Here is a 17,400-nt window from a genome sequence, read left to right as displayed (position 1 = left end):
ACAGAAGTTGTGGGCTAACATGAATAGATAGGAAACCTCAGACCAGAGAGGGACTTCTCTATGCCCAAGTCACACAGCATCAGCCCCCAACTCCTCATCTGTCTTTGGAATGAGGTAGCCAGCCTGATCCTCACCAGTGCTTAAGCTTTGTATTGGGTTGGCCAAAAAATTCATTCGGGTTTTTCTGTAGTATCTTACTGAAAAACCCAAACAAACTTTTTGGCCAACCCAGTATTATTCAGTCCATACTGCTTGTGCACTGCTGTGGACCAGGCACTGCTTGGGGTGCTGGAGACACAGCTGAGAGAGAAAAAAAAAAAAAGACGAGGTCCTTATCTTCTTGGAGCTTACCTTGTAGTAGAGGGAGCTGGTCAACAAGCAAAGTGAAAGCAAATAAGATGAATTCAGAAGTATTTTTCTAGAGAATGTGGTAAAGAGCGATTGTGGAGGTGATTTAGACAATGGCGGGGGTGGTCAGGGAACGCCTCCTAGGAGGGACGCTGGGGTGCTACCTGAAGGAAGAGAGGGAGCCAGCCTTTTGAAAAGCAGGGAACAGCATTCCAAGGAGGTGGAACAGCATGCATGAGGCCCTGAAGCAGGACTGAACTCAATGGGCTCAAGGAACAGGCAGAAGGCCAGTGTGGCCAGAGCACAGTGTCCGGCGGAGTTGTAGGAGAGAAGGTAGAGAAATGAACCTGGGCCGGGTCACACAGGGCCTGGTAGCTGTGGGGAGGAGTTTGGGATTTTGCCCAAGGCAGAGGAAAGATTTGTGTTTTCAAAAGCTTAGTCTGGCTGCTGGGTAGAGAAGGGACCCAGGACAAGCGTGGAAGTAAGAGCAGGGAGGGGGCTGTACAGCCAGGGTAAGAGATGGTGGGGGCTGGGAATTGGTGAGGAGAGAGGGAAGTAGGTAGATTCAGGGTGGATCTTGGGGGTGTAACTAACAAGACAAGCTGATGGAGGGTTTATGGAGCGAGGGAAATGGAGACACCAAGGATGCCTCCAAGGGCAAGATGGAAGCATCTCACTTTCTCGAAGGCAGTGGTTCACAGCAGGGGGGTGATTTTGCCCTTCAGGAGACATTTGGCAATGGAGACATTTTTGTTATCATGATGGCAGAGGGGGTGGGAGGTCATGCTACTGCTGGCATCTAGTGAGTAGAGGTCTGGGATGCTGTTAAACTTCCTACAGGACAGCCCCCAAATCCAAAGAATTATCTCTGTAATGCTGAGCTTGAGAAACTCTAAGGACCTAAAGCTTCCCGCTCCTTGTCAGCAAGGACTCACTTATGAGTGCTTGGGATAAAAACAATATAATAATAACAACAAGCGTGGGTATCATGCTAGGCAGTGCACAAGCTTGATATGATTCAGTCCTCATGACACCCTAGAGGAAGGTGTGTAAGTAGTTCTGTTTTTCAGGTAAGGAAACTGAGGTTCAGAGAGGTTAAGTCACTTATCCAAGGACACACAGCCAGTAAGCAGAACTAGGACTCAAACCTCAGTCCACTTGACCTCAAGCTCCTATTTTTCCCTCCTGAGTTCCTGTCTCCTTCCTTAATGCCTGGCTGACCCACCAGTCCCCCATCCTTTTCATTTGCCTCCAGCCTGTCCAGGTTTCTTGCCCACTGATCTTGCTTGGTTCCAACTTGCTCACATAGGGCTCCGCCCCTTTCCTTCTCAGGCTGACCCAGATGGAACTGTCCCCGAGGAGCCCCCTCCTGCTGGCTGACATCTTCAGCCTGTGCCCGCGGGTTCAGAAGGTGGATCTCAGGTGAGCGTTGCCCTGGGACAACCGGAACCTAGGAGGGTGGTGCCTGGAGTCTGCTGGATGTGAGGGGCTAGGATGGAGATAGTGGGACCCAAGTCAGAGACTCAGCTGCTGGAGGAGGGGGGCCTGCCCCCGGGGGGCATGTTGAGGCTGTGGTCAAGGGTGGCTGACGCAGGTGCTGTCTGCTCCAGGTCCCTGCATCACGCGACCCTGCACTTCAGGTCTAGCGAGGAGCAGGAAGGCGGGTGCTGTGGGTAAGTCCCCCGGAACCGTGCCCGAGCAGCCAGTGGGGATTGAGGACGAGCAGACTTGCCTCCTGGATGTCCAGAGCAGAGGACAGACTGAGAGGGCCGGGCTCCATCACGGGCAAACTAGGAGTCCACAGCAGACTGGATTAGAGCTCAGGGGCCTGGTCTGAGGAAAAGGACTCCACAACCTGCCCCCCGAGCTTTAAATCCCCACCCCGCAAGGGCCTGGCACCTTGAGCAAGTTCCTTAACCTCTCCGATCCGCAGCTTCCACAGCTGGAGAAGGGAGACGCTATATTGCAGGCCGCTGGCAAAGAGGAATTGAGGCAATGTGTAAAGCACGAGAGGCACTCACAGATATGAGTGTCCCCCTGCGCCACACCGCTGACTCTTGGACCAGTGCTCTGTGGTTGCCTTGGTGAGAGGGGAGCCAGCATTGCACAGGATAATGGGGCCAGAGAATAACCTCTAAGTACAGAGATGATATTTCTGGTAGCTATTTGATGCCACTGGCTCACCGAGTGACCTTGGACCAGACCCTTCTCTCTGCGTCTCAGCCTCCTCAGCTGCGAAATAACAATAAATAAAGAGCTGATGTTTGCTGAGCATCTGTAGGGCACCATTCTAAGAGCCTCATGCAGATTACGTCCTATAAGCCGCACAGCTGTGGTCATGCAGCAGGAAGGGGTACAGCTGGGACTTGAATCCAGGGAGTCTTATAGCACTTCTGGCCCAGGGGCAGGCAAACATTTTCTGTAAAGGGTTAGACTGTAAATATTTGGGGTTTTCCAGGCCATAGGGTCTCTATCACAGCTATTCAACCCTGCCGTTTTAGCCTGAAAGCAACACAGATAATATGTAAATGAAGGCGTGTGTCTGTGTGCCAGTAAAACTGGAGTTATGGACACTGAGACTTGAATTTCATGTAATGTTTATGTGTCATGAAATGTTACTCTCCTTTTGATTTTTTTCTCAACTGTTTGAAAATGGAAAGACTATTCTTAGTGTGCAGGTCTTATAAAGCAGGCGGTCTTGGGCTGTAGACTTTCCAATTCCTGTCTTAACCCAACACTATCGTGACTTCTAGAATACCTTCATAGTTTCCCAGTCTGTGATTTCCAAAATGTAGGAAAAGACCAGGATGGGATGATTTTTAGGAGGTTGGGCCGATAGTAGAGTACTTCAGCTTCATTGAATTCCTCCCTTTTCAATTCTCTGATTAAGGCCAAGAGGAAGCCTCAGTTGGGTGTTAGCGTGTCTATAACACCTCTTAACGTTTGCTAAGCTCCCTTTTAAATAAAGAGAGAGCTCTCAGCAGGTGCCAATGTCTGGCTTGAATTTAATGATGATATTTTGCTCTCATTTCCTGTTTCCTTATGCTTATGGTCTGTTTGGGGCAGGCAATGCCAGTTTTCCATTGGAGTGAGTGATCCAGGGTTTCCTTTTCCAGTAAATGCATTAAATAAAAAGAATGAGCTGATTTAAAAATAGGAAGTAAAAAAAATAAAAAAATTAAAAAAAAATGAAAAAATAAAAAAATAAAAATAGGAAGTAAACAGTAGTGTAATAGGGAATTTAGGACTATGGAAAAAATCATGAAGGAGAGTAACAATGATAAAAATTTTAGATACTGGTTTTAGGTACTTTCTCATTTTAAGATTTTTTTTTTTTTTAAGTTGCTGGCTGGCTATAAGCTGTTCATTTACCTTATCGTGTAGTCTCGGTGTAGGCCTCTCAAAGACACTCACTATTACTTTTGATTCCAGCATCAATAACCCTCTGCAGGAGCAGACCTCACCCTTAGTCTCCTCCCCTCCACCCTCATGTCTGTCCATTAAAGTGACCCCCAAGAGCTGTAGTTCACCTTGAATCAGAATCAGTCTGGAGAGCCTTGTTCCTAGAGCTTTTAATTCAGCGCGTTTGGGTTGCGTTCCCAGAATATGCCTCTTACCAAGTTCCCAAGGGATGCTGGTGGGGCTGGTCGGGGACTACACTTTGAGAACCACCTCCCCAGAGGGAGAATGTTGGTGGGATCTGCTGTGGAGGGAGGTGGGAGTGGTGGATGCTGGATGTTTCCAGAGAATCCAAGCTTGGGTGAGGCCCCGCTGAAACTCAGAAGCCACACCCAGGACTAGCCAGGGCAGAGGGTCTGAGTGGCCCCATCCCCGGTTTGCACCCCTTCCTGCAGCAGATTCACAGGCTGCGGCCTCAGCCAGGAGCACGTGGAGCCGCTCTGCTGGTTGCTGAGCAAGTGTGAAGACCTCAGCCAGCTGGAGTAAGTCGGGCCGGAGGAGGGAGAGGAGCCCAGGAGCGTGTGCCTGGGTGGCACCGAAGGGGTGTGTGTGCATGCGTGCGTGTGTGCACTCAGCACCTCTCAGGACCAGCTAACAAGGCATGGGATGCCGGGAAGCAGTCACGTCCACATGGTTTCTCTGTCCCCATTTTATCCCTACCATTCCCCACTGCCACCATGGTGGAGCTAATTCAGGGTATGCCCTTGATCTAATTTGAGGAGCCCTTCACAAAGGGCCACAGGAGCCCCTTGGCCTCATGTTGATCAGGGCACTGGAGCTCTGCTGGCTGGTGGGGCCTGAACGAAGGGATCTGTTGGTTTGCCTGGCAGGTGGTTAAGAGCAACAAATGCCTCAGCCTGCGGAGGGCCCCGGAGGGTGGGGATTTGTGGGCTCTCGTATTGATGAGAAGTGGTATCTGTGTGGCCTGTCTTGGGTGCCCAAATAGTGCAGCCCGCATGGGTAGGTGAAAAAAAGCTAATACCTATTGAGTAGTTTCTCCACTGTCCTAAGTGCTTTACATATTCTTTTTATCCTTCCAACAACCCTAAGTACTATTGTCCCCATTTTATAGATGAGAGAACTGAGATACAGAGAGTTTAAGAACCTGCCCTAAGTCACACAACTAGTACGATGCAGTCTTTGCTCAAAACTGTTAGGAGTCCAGCTTAGGACAAGCAGGATGTAAAGAGAGCTGTCTACCCGAAAAACCACAATTTAAGTTCCTGTTGTGATGTAGCCAAGGAGAGAAATGTGGCTGATGAAAATCATGTATTTTAAAGAAAGATGAATAAGCAAGATGTCTTTAAGTTTTTCTGTTTTTTCATCATAGAGGGAACTTCTGCTTATTTTAAAGATGACTTTAGTAAGTGGCTTCCTGAGACAAACTAGTTTTTCATTTTTTAAATTTCTCAGGAAAAGACAAAATAAACAAGGCTTAAAAGTGTCATAATCAGGGGCAAAATGAGTTCAAAGATGCAGGACAAAAATCAGATATTCCCGGGCACGCTGATTATATTGTTTCTGAAACTGTAGCTAAAACCATAGAATGCTACAATGAAGGGAAATAAGAAAGTCTTCCAGTGCAATTTCAGATATTGCATTCTCAAATTAAAAGAAGAAATCTGATGGGTAAATGCATCCTCCAAATATCTTTCTTTTCCCTGAATTTACTCTTGTTCAAAAATTATGGCTCGCAACGGATGCAGGCCAAGTGCATATTAAAAGCTAATTGGTTTTTCTCTAACCCCTGAAAGCCTGCTGGAGGCACATGAGTCCTGGGAATGGTTACCAGATACTGAAGGGGAAGATGAGGCCTGGTTAACTGTGGTGCTGGTGAGGGGGGTGGTGGTGATAATTCTAGTGGTGATGGAGGTGGTGATGCCGAGTAGCAGCGACGGGATGGTGCTGGTGGTGATGACGGTGCTGTTGGGACAGAAGTAGTGCGCAGTGGTGGAGGGGATAATGGCGGTGCTGTTGGGACAGAAGTAGTGCGCAGTGGTGGAGGGGATAATGGCGGTGCTGTTGGGACAGAAGTAGTGCGCAGTGGTGGAGGGGATAATGGCGGTGCTGTTGGGACAGAAGTAGTGCGCAGTGGTGGAGGGGATAATGGCGGTGCTGTTGGGACAGAAGTAGTGCGCAGTGGTGGAGGGGATAATGGCGGTGCTGTTGGGACAGAAGTAGTGCGCAGTGGTGGAGGGGATAATGGCGGTGCTGGGTGGGTAGAGTAGCAGTGATGGTAACTGAAGAGAAGGCACGTCTGAGCACCAACAACCTCTTCGTACCTCTTGCAGCCTCTCAGCAAACCTGCTGGGTGATGCCGGGCTCAGGTGCCTCCTGGAATGTCTCCCTCAGGTGCCCATCTCCGGTTCACTTGAGTAAGTGACGAGCAGCCTCAAGGACAGCAAGGGGGAAGACTCCCCAGGGCCAAGACCATTAGTGGGCTTCTTTTGAGGCATCCCTAGAGAACTGCAGAGGACAAGGGCTGGGGAGGGGAAAGGGCTGATTCTTACCTTGACCCCTGCCTACCTTGGGTCCTTTCTTCCTTCCCTCATTGCCCACTATGGGCAGAGCTCCCACCAGACACCCAGGAGAGGCTGTGACTAAAGCTTGGTGACCCAAGTTGACTCCGGGTAGGAAGCAACAGTTCATCCCTAACCAGCTTTAGGATCTCAGTTGTCCTGGCTTTTGGTCCATCCCATCCCTGAAGCTCCTCTGACCAAATCTATGGGACACGGATTTGGGGATGTTGCCACAGCAGGGAGGGTCCCTAGGAAGTCATCCTCACTCACTCAGTCTCCCCAGTGACCTGGGAGACTGGCGGCCACAGCCAGGATACAACCCGTTGCTAGGCAACTGGGCTTTGTGCTCTGGGCATCCCTGACCCCTGTGGGGCTGGAGTTGCCAGCCTGGCCTCATCATCACCCGGTCTCAGACCACAGGGGCAGCTCTCAAAGACTCATAGTCTGGTGCCTGACCTGCCCCGTGTGGGGATAGCGCCCCTCTGGCCTCTCTCTGGACCTCAGTGTCTCCACCTGGAGAACGGACACTCAGACATTGCGGACGCTCCTCTGGGAGATGACAGCTGGAAGGGAAGAGACGAGGGGGGCTGAGCAGGGCTCCACTGAGGTGCTTCCCCCCACCCCGAACCTCTTTTCTCTTCTAGTCTAAGTCACAACGGTATCTCTCAGGAAAGTGTCCTGTGCCTGGTGGAGACTCTCCCCTCCTGCCCACGTGTCCGGGAGGCCTCAGTGAAGTAAGGAGATGTCGGTGCCACTTGCTGATGGTGGGGAGGCAAGACTCGCACACTCAGTGGCCCCCCATCTGTGTGACTTGGGCAACCTCCGCCCCTCTCTGAGTCTCAGGATTCACTGAACGTGGGATCATAGTTTCCATCCTCTGAGGCCCGTGTGCCACAGGGCCTAGGGAGGCCACGGGTTAGGGAACACCAGGTTTGGGGTCCTTGTAGAAGGAGGTGGGAGTCTCCTCGGGTCGGCACGGGTCTCTCCTCTGGTCGGCAAGGGTCTCTCTCGTGGCTTCCACCCGCCCTTGCCCCTGCAGACCCAGCCCCCTTCCCTCCTTCACCCCCTGATGCCTGGGTCCCAAGGATGCCGGCGAAGCTGGGCCCTCGGCTTCCATACACCCCTCTCTCTGCAGCCTGGGCTCCAAGCAGAGCTTCTGGATTCACTTCTCCCGACAGGAGGAGGCTAGGAAGACACTGAGGTAATTTCTGGTCTGGGGTGACGGGAAGGGGGGACGGGGGAGAGGAGGCTGACCCTGCGGTGGCCTCCATGCCTCCTTCCTCTCTGGGTCCTCTCCTCCTTCACACACCCTGCTTCAAGCTACTGCCTGGGTTTGCCTCTCCCCCACATCTGCCCCCAATCTCCCCATACCTCCAGCCCCTGGGCTGGGCCTTTGAGTGGTATTTGTGCCCCTTAGCCACATCCTAACTATAAGTCTGGAGGCTTCTGAGTTAAGAGATCAGACTCTGGAGCCACTTGGGATAAATCTTAGTTCTACCACTTACCAGCTGTGTGACCTTGGACAAGTGACTTAACCTCTCTGTGTTTCAATTCCTCATCTGTAAAATGGGAATAATAGTGAGACCTACCCTTTAGGGTTATTGTGAGGATTAAATGAGTTAATATATATACAGTGCTTGGAAAGGCCCTGGCTTATTTGAGTGTTGCATCAGTTGTTTATTATTACTGTTATTATTATTCCCTCTGGTAGCCTTGAGCTCTGTCTCTCTCTCTCAGCCTTGGGTTAGTTCCTCTACATGTCTTACTTCACCTTTGGTCGTGGCCTCTGAATCGGTCCACTGCCTCTGGCTAGGCCTCCTCCAATCATCCCACAGCACCTGGAGGGATCTTCCCAACACACACATCTGACTGTGGTACTCCATTGCTCTAAGCCCTTCGGTGGCTCCCAGTGGCCCTCAGGATAAAGTCCAAATTCCTTAACCTGGCCTTCTCCCTCAGAGTCTGATCTGGCTGTCACCTCCCGCCGTGTTCTTCCTCACTCCCCCCCACTCCACACACACACCACCCTCACACCAAGTATATACACACCACATACCACCCCCACACACACACACAGCACATGTGCGCACAAATTCAGCCACAAGGGATCTTTGTTCACCAAACACGCACTGCCTGATGAAGCTTCCCTGCTTCTGGGTACTCAGCCTGACGTTCTCTTCCCTACCTTTTCTGAGATCAAATTCTCCTAATCCTTTAAGACCCAGCTCAAATGTCAGCCCCTCCTGGACACCTCTGGTGGCCCCTGTCCTATGAGAGGGAGCGGCCCCGTGGTGCTGTGCTGGGCCCTCTTCTCAGCCTGTCTGTCTGTGAGACAGTGTTCCGAGGCCTGTCTGCCGGCCACACGGGGCCGGGCAGCGGGAGGGCAGGGCCACAGCCAGAACCCCAGTCCCTCCTGCCCCTGAGGGAGCCTGGACTAGGGTGGTACTGGAGACGAGGGAAGCGGTCATGGGTTTGGGGTGTGGAGCCAGGCTGACCTGGATTGAAACCCGAATCTGTCCCTACTTCTTACCAGCTGTGTGTCCTTGGGTTGGTCACTTTCTCCGTCTGTAGGTGATGCTCTTGGGGTTCGGTGAGATACTGCACGTAATACAGGCACTCCTGCGTGCTCACATGGTGCACCCAGAGGCTGGCACAGGGCCTGCCTTAGAGTCAGGGCTCAGTAAATGACTGACTCCTCGCACTTCCTTGGGAGGTGGTCTCTCCAAAGAGAAGAGAAGGGCAGGGGTTGCGTCTTTGGCCTTTTCTCAGGCCTTTGGTCCAGGGCTTCGCCCTCAGAGGAGGCTTCCCCATGGGTCCTGGCAGCAGGACGGCAGTCCCAACAGGCCTCGCCCAAGCTCTGTCCCTTGCCCTCTGCCCTCAGGCTGAGCGAGTGCAGCTTCGAGCCAGAGCACGTGCCCAGACTGGCCACTGGCCTGAGCCAGGCCCTGTGGCTGACGGAGCTCACGTGAGTGACCAGGCCCAGCCCGTGGGGGCAGCTGAGGGGTGGAGAGTCCCTGCCAGAACCTCTCTGGTAACTGACCTCTGTCTGCAGGCTGACCCAGTGCTTCGTGGGCCTGGAGCAGCTAACCATCCTCCTGGGTCTGCTAAAGTGCCCGGAAGGACTGCTCACTCTGAGGTATCGCCTGCCCGTGACCCTGGGAGGGGGCCGTGGTGGGAATGGGGGGCAGAGGTGGGCTCTGAAGTATGGGTCCCCCCGAGGTCATGGTCTTAGCCGTTTCCTGCATCCAGAGCCCTGCCACCTGGATGTAGACCCACCCTGCCCATTAGTCCCAGAAACCCCCTCAGGCTCAGAGAAGCCTCCCTCCCCAAGGTGGGGCCTATATTTGGGGACTTCAGAAAAAGAGGAAACTGAAAAGGACACCGAGCTGAGGTCAGAAATAACATGTAACAAATATCATGTTTGTATGTTCACTGCGATCATTTTAAAACTTTCAGAAAAACAGAGAAGTTTCCAAAAAATAGAAAAACAATTTTGAAAACTCATATTCTCATCACCTAGTTTTGACAGTTGTTCATGTTTTTCCACATTTGCCTCGTATTTTTACTTTTTAGCTGAAGTGTCTTAAAGTAAGTTATAGATCTCATAAAATATCACTCCAAAATATTTCACCACAAGTCTTTAAAAAATAAGGACATTTTCTACATAATCACAGTTGAATTAGGACACCTACAAAAATCAGTAGCAATTCCTTAGTGTCAGGTATTACCCAGTCCAATCTAAAATTTCCCACTCTCCCCAGATGGGACGGCTGGCTCTTTGGATCCAGGATCCGGTCAAGGTCCACATTTGCATGGAGTGGTGATGGCTCCTCGGACTCTTAATGGGTGAACCGTTGACAAAACCGGTCCCCTGTGCTGTAGACCGTCCCACTTTCTGGCTCTGTCTGGTGCTTCCTTGTGATGTCATTGAGTTTGTTCCTCTAACCCCTGACTTTCCTGGAACTGGAAAGGCTCCATGGGATTTGTGTCGAAAAATACGTACTTCATGGCCAATGCTGTGCACTTCTCAACTCAGCCCGTGATGAGGCATATAGAGTCTGGTTGTTCCCCAACATGACATTTTTAAAAATTGTGTTAGAATACACATAACATAAGATTTACCATCTTAACCATTTTTAAGTGCACAGTTCAGTAGTGTTAAGTACATTCACATTGCTGTGTAACCGAAACTTTTCATGCAAAACTGAAACTCAGTACCCATTACCCCCCCCAGTTTCCCCTCCCCCCAGCCCCTGGCTTTCTACTCACCTTTCTACTCTGTTTCTGTGGATCTCAGTCCTCTAGGTGCATCATACAAGTGGAATCATACAGTATTTGTCTTTTTGTGATGGGCTTATTTCACTCAGCATAATATTCTCAGGGTTCATCCTTGTTGTACCATATTATAGAATTTCCCTTCCTACTTAAGGCTGAATGATATGCCACTGTGTGTACACACCACATTTTCTTTAGCCATTCATCCATCAGTGGACATTTGGGTTGCTTCCACCTTTTGGCTATTGTGAATAATGCTGCTACGAACATAGGTGTACAAATATCTCTATATCTCTGCTTTCAATTCTTTGGCGTAGAATCGCTAGATCACCCCAAATAGCATTTTAAAATAAAACTTGTCTTACTCTAAAAATAATGTGTACTCCTCGTAGAAATTTGTGGAAAACCCAGAAGAACGTAAGAAGAAAATAGTACTTTGAAAAAAAAATTCAACATAACTTTAGAAGCAGCAATGTTTTAAACAACTCTCTTTTTCCTGCTTCTAAATTAATGCATACAGGGACTTCCCTGGTAGTCCAGTGGTTAAGACTTCGCCTTCCAATGCATGGGTGTGGGTTCGTATCCCTGGTCGGGGAGCTAAGATCCCACATGCCTTGTGGCCAAAAAACAAAACATAAACAGAAGCAATATTGTAACAAATTCAATAAAGACTTTAAAATAATGGTTCACATCAAAAAAAATCTTTAAATTAATGCATACACATTGTAGAAAGTTCAGAAAGTATTGAAAACTAAAGAAGAAATAAAATAAAAACCCTTCAGGAGAATTCTACAATTGAAACAATCACCATTAACATTTAATATATTTTTCTCATAGCTCTGTCTCCCTGTTCCTCACCATATGTGTTTTTCCCTTTCCATATATATTTTTCCTTTTTTTAAATACAAAATTGGGATCATGTTTCATATACAGTTTTATTTCCTTATCTTTGCAATGTGACGTTATGTAGACCTTTTCTTAAACCTAAAAATATTGTTTAAAAAAATAACATTTTCCCTTTGGATGGTTGCATAACTGTTAGAACAAGGATGATGTTAATTTTCTGTTTTATGCTTATGCCTAATTTTAAATTTTATTGTTTTAAAAATCAGCAAAACCCAAAAAGCCTCTAGGCAGCCCCCTTGTCACTTTCCTCCCCACCCCCACTAACCCTAGGCGACCTCTGTCTGTGTCCACTTCTGTGACAGGGTGGAGGAGCCGTGGGTGGGCAAAGCCAGGGTGCTCACGCTGCTAGAAGTCTGTGCCCAAGCCTCAGGCAACGTCACTGAAATAAGGTAAGTCCAGGGAGGAGGCCCCTCAAGTTCTTCATCTTTTCATGACCATTGGGACCATCCGTCATCTAGACATTGGTCTCTTGTCCTGTGGGGTAATAGCTGAATCCCTAGTGAGTTCTCTGGGTCCCCAAGATGGCAGAAGCTCCTGGGGCATATGTGAGGGGCTACACATACTTGTTGGGACTTGTGCGGTAGGCAAGCCGCAGGGCCAGAGAGAGGAAGGCAGCCCCGGGTTCAAGACAAAGGGCTGTTAGATCCCAGACAGACACTGCTGGAAGTCCCTGCTGGTTGTCTGGAAGGGGCCCCTGGTGACAGTAACACACACCATGGCTCTGTGACCAGAGGTGCCAGAATCCCATGGACTAGCTAAAAGCAAAGGCGCTGGTGTCTCATTGACCTTGTCCAGGTCCCCAGTGGGTCTGGGAGCTCAGTCGGCTGAGCAGCCCCAGTCCCAGCACAGCCTATACGGGAAAGCTGCTGTGGGCCTCACGCTGGCTACCCCTTCCCTCCTCAGCATCTCCGAGACCCAGCAGCAGCTCTGTATCCAGCTGGAATTTCCCCATCAGGAGAACCCAGAAGCCGTGGCCCTCAGGTGGGACCCAGTACCTGGGGCCCCAAGAGAGAGGCTGGTGATGGAGGGAGGGGGAGAGAGGGGTACTGCTGCTTCTGACCAGTAATTCTCATGCCCCTGCTCAGAGTCCTTTGATACCCAAAGTCTCTACATGGCCTGTGAGATCTGGCCCAACCTACCTCTTCATGCTGTCTATCCCTACCCCAAACCCTAGTCTAGGCTCCAGCTAAGCTTCCAGTACCTTAAACACCACCTTGCTCTCTTTGACCTCAGGACCTTTGCACAGGCTGTTTCTTGCCCAGAATATTCTCTCCTCCCTTTCCTTCTTCATCCTTCTTCACCTGGCTAACTCGACCTCATCCTTCAGGTCTCAGCTTAAATGCCACCATCTCAGGGAGGCCCCTCCAACCCCCCCAGACTTAGTCAAGTCCTCCCATCATCCATTCTTACAGAGGCCTGGGTTCACAGCTCCTCTAATCCATATAGCAAGTTTTTGGAAATTAAAATGTCACCTCTTTGGGGGAATGCAGCCCTGCAAGTATACATTGTGAGGACTAGACCATACCTGGATCTCAGCCCCAACTCACTTCCTTGGCTGGGTCTCCTTGTGCAGTGAACAACCTGCACAGCCATACCAGGTGCCCCATCCTGACCTCTCCTTCATAGTACTTCCCATGATTGATTAGTAAATTGGGGGACTTTATTTGATTAGCATTTATTTACCACCGTAAGAAACGCTCCTTGCAGGTAGGGACTGAGTCCCCAGTACTGAGCCGGGTGTTCAGAAGCTGCTGCCTCCCTCTCCACCTCCAGGCTGGCTCACTGTGACCTTGGGACCCACCACAGCCTTCTTGCCAGGCAGCTGATGGAGACCTGCGCCCGGCTGCGGCAGCTCAGGTCAGCACCCCGAAACCCTGTCTGGGGCCCTGAGTTCTCTGATTGACCCCAGTGCCCGCTCCAGGCCATAGGTGAGAGGCTGGCCAGTGCAGGATGGGGATGAGCAGAGCCTGGGGCTGTGCTAGCATTCTTGCTTCCCTCTGCAGGAAAGACTCACACCTGGCCAGTGGGGGAGAGCCCCAGGGTGGCAGAGGGGAGCCCTGCCCCACTAGGAGCTCTTGGGTGGGCCTTGCCCCTCTCTTGGCCTCCCCATCTCTATGTGATGTTTGATCCCTGAGGTGTGTCCAGCCTGAAATCCTCTGGAATATGCTTGGGCCTTTTCAGCTTGTCCCAGGTGAACCTCTGCGAAGCCAGTGCTCTGCTGCTACAAAGCCTCCTGTTGTCCCTCTCTGAGCTCAAGAACTTCCGGTATGCAGACAAGACTTTCACTCAGGGCCTCCCCCGCCCGCCCCCTGCAGCTCAGCCCCGCCCCCACACTTCCTGTTCTCCCCAACCCTGCACTCAAAGGAGCTCTGTGTCCCCATCCCATGGGCTGGGACCACACATGACCCTGGAGATGATGCCAGGGTTCATGGTCATCTACATGGCCACGTGGCACGAAGGTGATTCCCTTTTGAATGCTCTTTCTTTTTCTTTTCTTTATTATTTGGAAATAATTGCAAACTAATAGAAAAGTTGCGAGAAGACTGAGAAGAACCTCCATATGCCATTTTCCCAGATTAACCCTTTGTCATTATTTTTTCACATTTGCTCTTTTCTTCCCTTCTTCCTTCCTCACCCCTCCCCTCTCTTCTCCACCCCCCCCCCCTTTCTTGTTCTGAACCATTTGAAAGTTGCATAATTATGCCCCTTCGCCCCTTAATATTCCAGTGAATTTCCTAAGAACAAGAACATTCTCTCCCCTAATCCAGTAAAAGTATGAAATTCAGGCAATTTAACATTGATATCCTACTATTATCTAAACTACAGTTTATATTCCAATTTTGCCAATTGTCCCAATAATGTTTATTGCTTTTTTTTTCAGGCCTGGATTCCATCCAGGATCACACACTGTGTTTAGCTGTCATCTCTCTTTTGTCTCCTTCAATTTGGAATGTGTCCTCAGCCCTTCTTTGTGTTTCATACTGTCATGACATTTACATGCCAGTTACTTTGTAGAATGTCCTTCTGCTTGGGTTTCTCTGCTGTTTCCTCATGCTTAGATTTAGGTTCTGCATTTGGGGCAGGAATATCACAGAGGTGCTGCTGTGTTCTTCTCAGTGTGTCACATCGGGAGGCACATGATGCCTATTTGTCCCCTTACTGGTGATGTTAACTGTTATCACCTGGTTAAGGTGGTGTCTGCCAGGTTTCTTCACTTGCAAAGCTACTGTTTTTCCCTTTGTAATTAACCAGTTATCTGGTAGGAAGATACTTTAAGATGATGTAAATATCCTGGTCTTCCTCAAACTTTCACCCACGAATTTTAGCATCCATTGATAATGCTTGCCTGAATCAAATATCAAGGATGATGGTTGCAAAGTGGAGCTTTTGTAACTCTCAGTTCTCTTTTAATTCAACCGATCGCATCGGGGAGAAGGTCTCCTTTTGGTACCAATATATCTTTAACACCCTCTCCAATACTTGCTACGTTTTTTGTTTAAATAAAGATGCAGAGCTCATGGTAAACGACAGTAACTAGCTAGACTTTACAGTGATGCCTGATTATGGCAGACATTGTGAAGTTGCTACCTGAATGATTGTGGTGTAAAGAAGTATTCAACTAGTCCACGTGCCTGCCTCCAAGCTATATCTTGACTTAAAGATTCCCTGATGGGAGAGATTTATGAAGGGAAGGAAGGTCCCCTCCCACTGCCCGCCAGGAACCATTCCCCACCCCACCTCCTTGCCCTCTGCCACCAGCATCCAGAGCTCCCAAGACCCAGAGCTCCTACCTGACTTGCCTCCCTTTGACCCCCACCAGGCTGACCTCCAGCTGTGTGAGCTCCAATGGGCTAGCCCACCTGACATCTGGTCTAAGCCACTGTCACCACCTGGAGGAGCTGGAGTGAGTTGTGGGGTGGAAGGGTCCGGGAAGGGATGGCCCAGCTAAAGGCAAGGGGTGGGGAGGACAGTTGTGCCTTTGGTTAAAGTGGGTGGTGGGACTTCAGCCTGTCGCTTTTCTCCCTGATGAAGCCCGGCAACTCTGGGTGTGGCTTGGGGAAGGCTGAGCACTGGATTCTTGGTCCCGACTTTATCACTCACTCAGAGTGACCTTGGGCGAATAACTGTGCCTCTCTAGACTTGGACAGCCTAATCTGTAAAATGGGGCTTATCATCCTTCTCTGCCTAGAGCGGCTCTGGGTGTTGGGTAGAGAGAGAGCTAAGGGGCAGAAGGGATCATTGCACGTGTGTGTGTGGTGTGTGTCACTTGTCCCTGGCTTCCTCTGGTGCAGCCCTCATTCCAGGGCATCCTTGCTCAGCTGGGTCAGCTGTGACTGCAGTGCCCACCTCCTCGGGGACCCCAGAGCCTGACCCTTGGGGCCAGGAATGTCCCTGTGGAGCCCGGATAGGAAGGGTGGTCTGGGATCCGTGGACCCAGAGCCAGCCTCCTGGGGGGACTGAGGTGGTAAGGGGGGCTGATTTGACAGCTCAGCTCCAGGGGCTGGGGAGGCTTGTCTAACCCTCACCTCATGCTTGGTCCCCTCCAGCTTGTCTAACAATCAACTTGGCGAGGAGGGCACCAAGGTGCTGACGCGGGCCCTTGAGGGCAAGTGCTGGCTGAAGAGGCTTGAGTAAGTGGTGGTGGTTAAAGGGGGTGAGAGCGGGGGAGTTGGGAGCATGTCTAAGAACCTTTGCATCTCTAGTGAACACCACTGTCAATCTCCTGGATGGACCCAGGTGAGCTGAATGCCCTCCCTTTTCCTTCCTTACCTGGCTCTGGGTGTTATCAAAATGCTTCATCATAAGAAACAGAATACTCAGTCAAAGCAACCCGACCCAGAAATGTGTTAACTCATGTCACAGAAAATAACAAGGCAACTGATTTCAGGCTTGGTTGGATCCAGGTTCTCTATTTGTTCCCCCTCCTCCCTCCCTCCCTCTCTCTCCCTCCCCACCCCCCATCTCTTGACTTCATCCTCAGGCAGGCTGTCCCTGCAGCTGCAGGTTCACTTCCTACCAGCCAAGTGGAAAGGGAGCACCTTTTTCCCTGTACCTACAACACAAGTCCCTAGAATGAGTCTCACTGGACTAGCCCAGGTCACATGCCCACCCCTAAACCAATCACTGTGGCTCTAAGCACACGATAATCTGATTGGCCAGATCTGGGTCACATGCCCATCCAATTATCTGGACTGAGTCAGGGGTGGTATTTCAGGGGACTATTAACACAAGACAGGGAAACAAACTCTGGGCAGAAAAAAAACCCATAGATGACCACTGCCATTTGCCTACAATCGTTTCCTTAGTAACTGGCAACTTTTACTCTCACCTATAATTTGGAGTCACCAAATTCTTAGAAACGCTGGAAACAGCCTCAGTCTAAAGGACAGGTCCCCATCCTGCACAGACATGACAGTATCGAGACAGAACACTTGACAAGGCATCTTCTGCTTTTAATCTCTAGGTTTATCCGTTGACCAAAAATACACATGAATTATAAAAAGTTCCATCATCATAGAAATATGTAACAATGAACATGAAATCCCTGGCAATGACACCCCCTGGGAAAACTTCTGTAAATGAGCAGTTTGTGAGTTTTCCTCCAGATTTTTTTGGACACATTTTTGAATACAGTTTAAAAGCAGCTCTCTGACTTTTTGCCCCTTAACAATGAATGAAATTCTTCCACTTTGTCCCTCTTTGCATATCCTGGCAGGGGTCAGGGGGTGGTATTAGGGAGACCTTTGACCAGAGGGTCCAACTGTCTTCCCACTGAGATGTTTCTTTGGCTTCCCCCCATGTGCCTGCACCTCTGCTCAGCCTCCCATTCTTCTGGAAGCTTTTATTTGGGGTGGAGTTGGAGGCCCAGTGAGGTCATTCATTGGCTCATTCA

At 50.1% G+C, this 17,400-nt stretch overlaps 1 protein-coding gene across 2 annotated transcripts in view; it reads left to right on the top strand.

Moving 5' to 3' along the window:
• NLRC5 (NLR family CARD domain containing 5) overlaps positions 1 to 17,400 on the top strand; it is a 61,304-nt gene that overhangs the window by 35,313 nt on the left and 8,591 nt on the right. For both annotated transcript variants that reach the window (XM_068527211.1, XM_068527212.1), the window contains 14 exons: positions 1,681 to 1,770; positions 1,959 to 2,021; positions 4,203 to 4,289; positions 6,099 to 6,182; positions 6,971 to 7,060; positions 7,462 to 7,527; positions 9,208 to 9,291; positions 9,379 to 9,462; positions 11,810 to 11,896; positions 12,411 to 12,488; positions 13,281 to 13,364; positions 13,689 to 13,772; positions 15,328 to 15,411; positions 16,055 to 16,138. In XM_068527211.1, coding sequence (XP_068383312.1) covers positions 1,681 to 1,770; positions 1,959 to 2,021; positions 4,203 to 4,289; positions 6,099 to 6,182; positions 6,971 to 7,060; positions 7,462 to 7,527; positions 9,208 to 9,291; positions 9,379 to 9,462; positions 11,810 to 11,896; positions 12,411 to 12,488; positions 13,281 to 13,364; positions 13,689 to 13,772; positions 15,328 to 15,411; positions 16,055 to 16,138 — 1,149 coding nt within the window. The remainder of the gene's footprint in view (positions 1 to 1,680; positions 1,771 to 1,958; positions 2,022 to 4,202; positions 4,290 to 6,098; positions 6,183 to 6,970; positions 7,061 to 7,461; positions 7,528 to 9,207; positions 9,292 to 9,378; positions 9,463 to 11,809; positions 11,897 to 12,410; positions 12,489 to 13,280; positions 13,365 to 13,688; positions 13,773 to 15,327; positions 15,412 to 16,054; positions 16,139 to 17,400) is intronic.

Source organism: Eschrichtius robustus, chromosome 19 (assembly GCF_028021215.1).
Source record: "Eschrichtius robustus isolate mEscRob2 chromosome 19, mEscRob2.pri, whole genome shotgun sequence".
NCBI lineage: Eukaryota > Metazoa > Chordata > Mammalia > Artiodactyla > Eschrichtiidae > Eschrichtius > Eschrichtius robustus.
The sequence above is the reverse complement of the archived record's forward strand: the minus strand, read 5'-3'. Positions and strand labels throughout refer to the sequence as shown.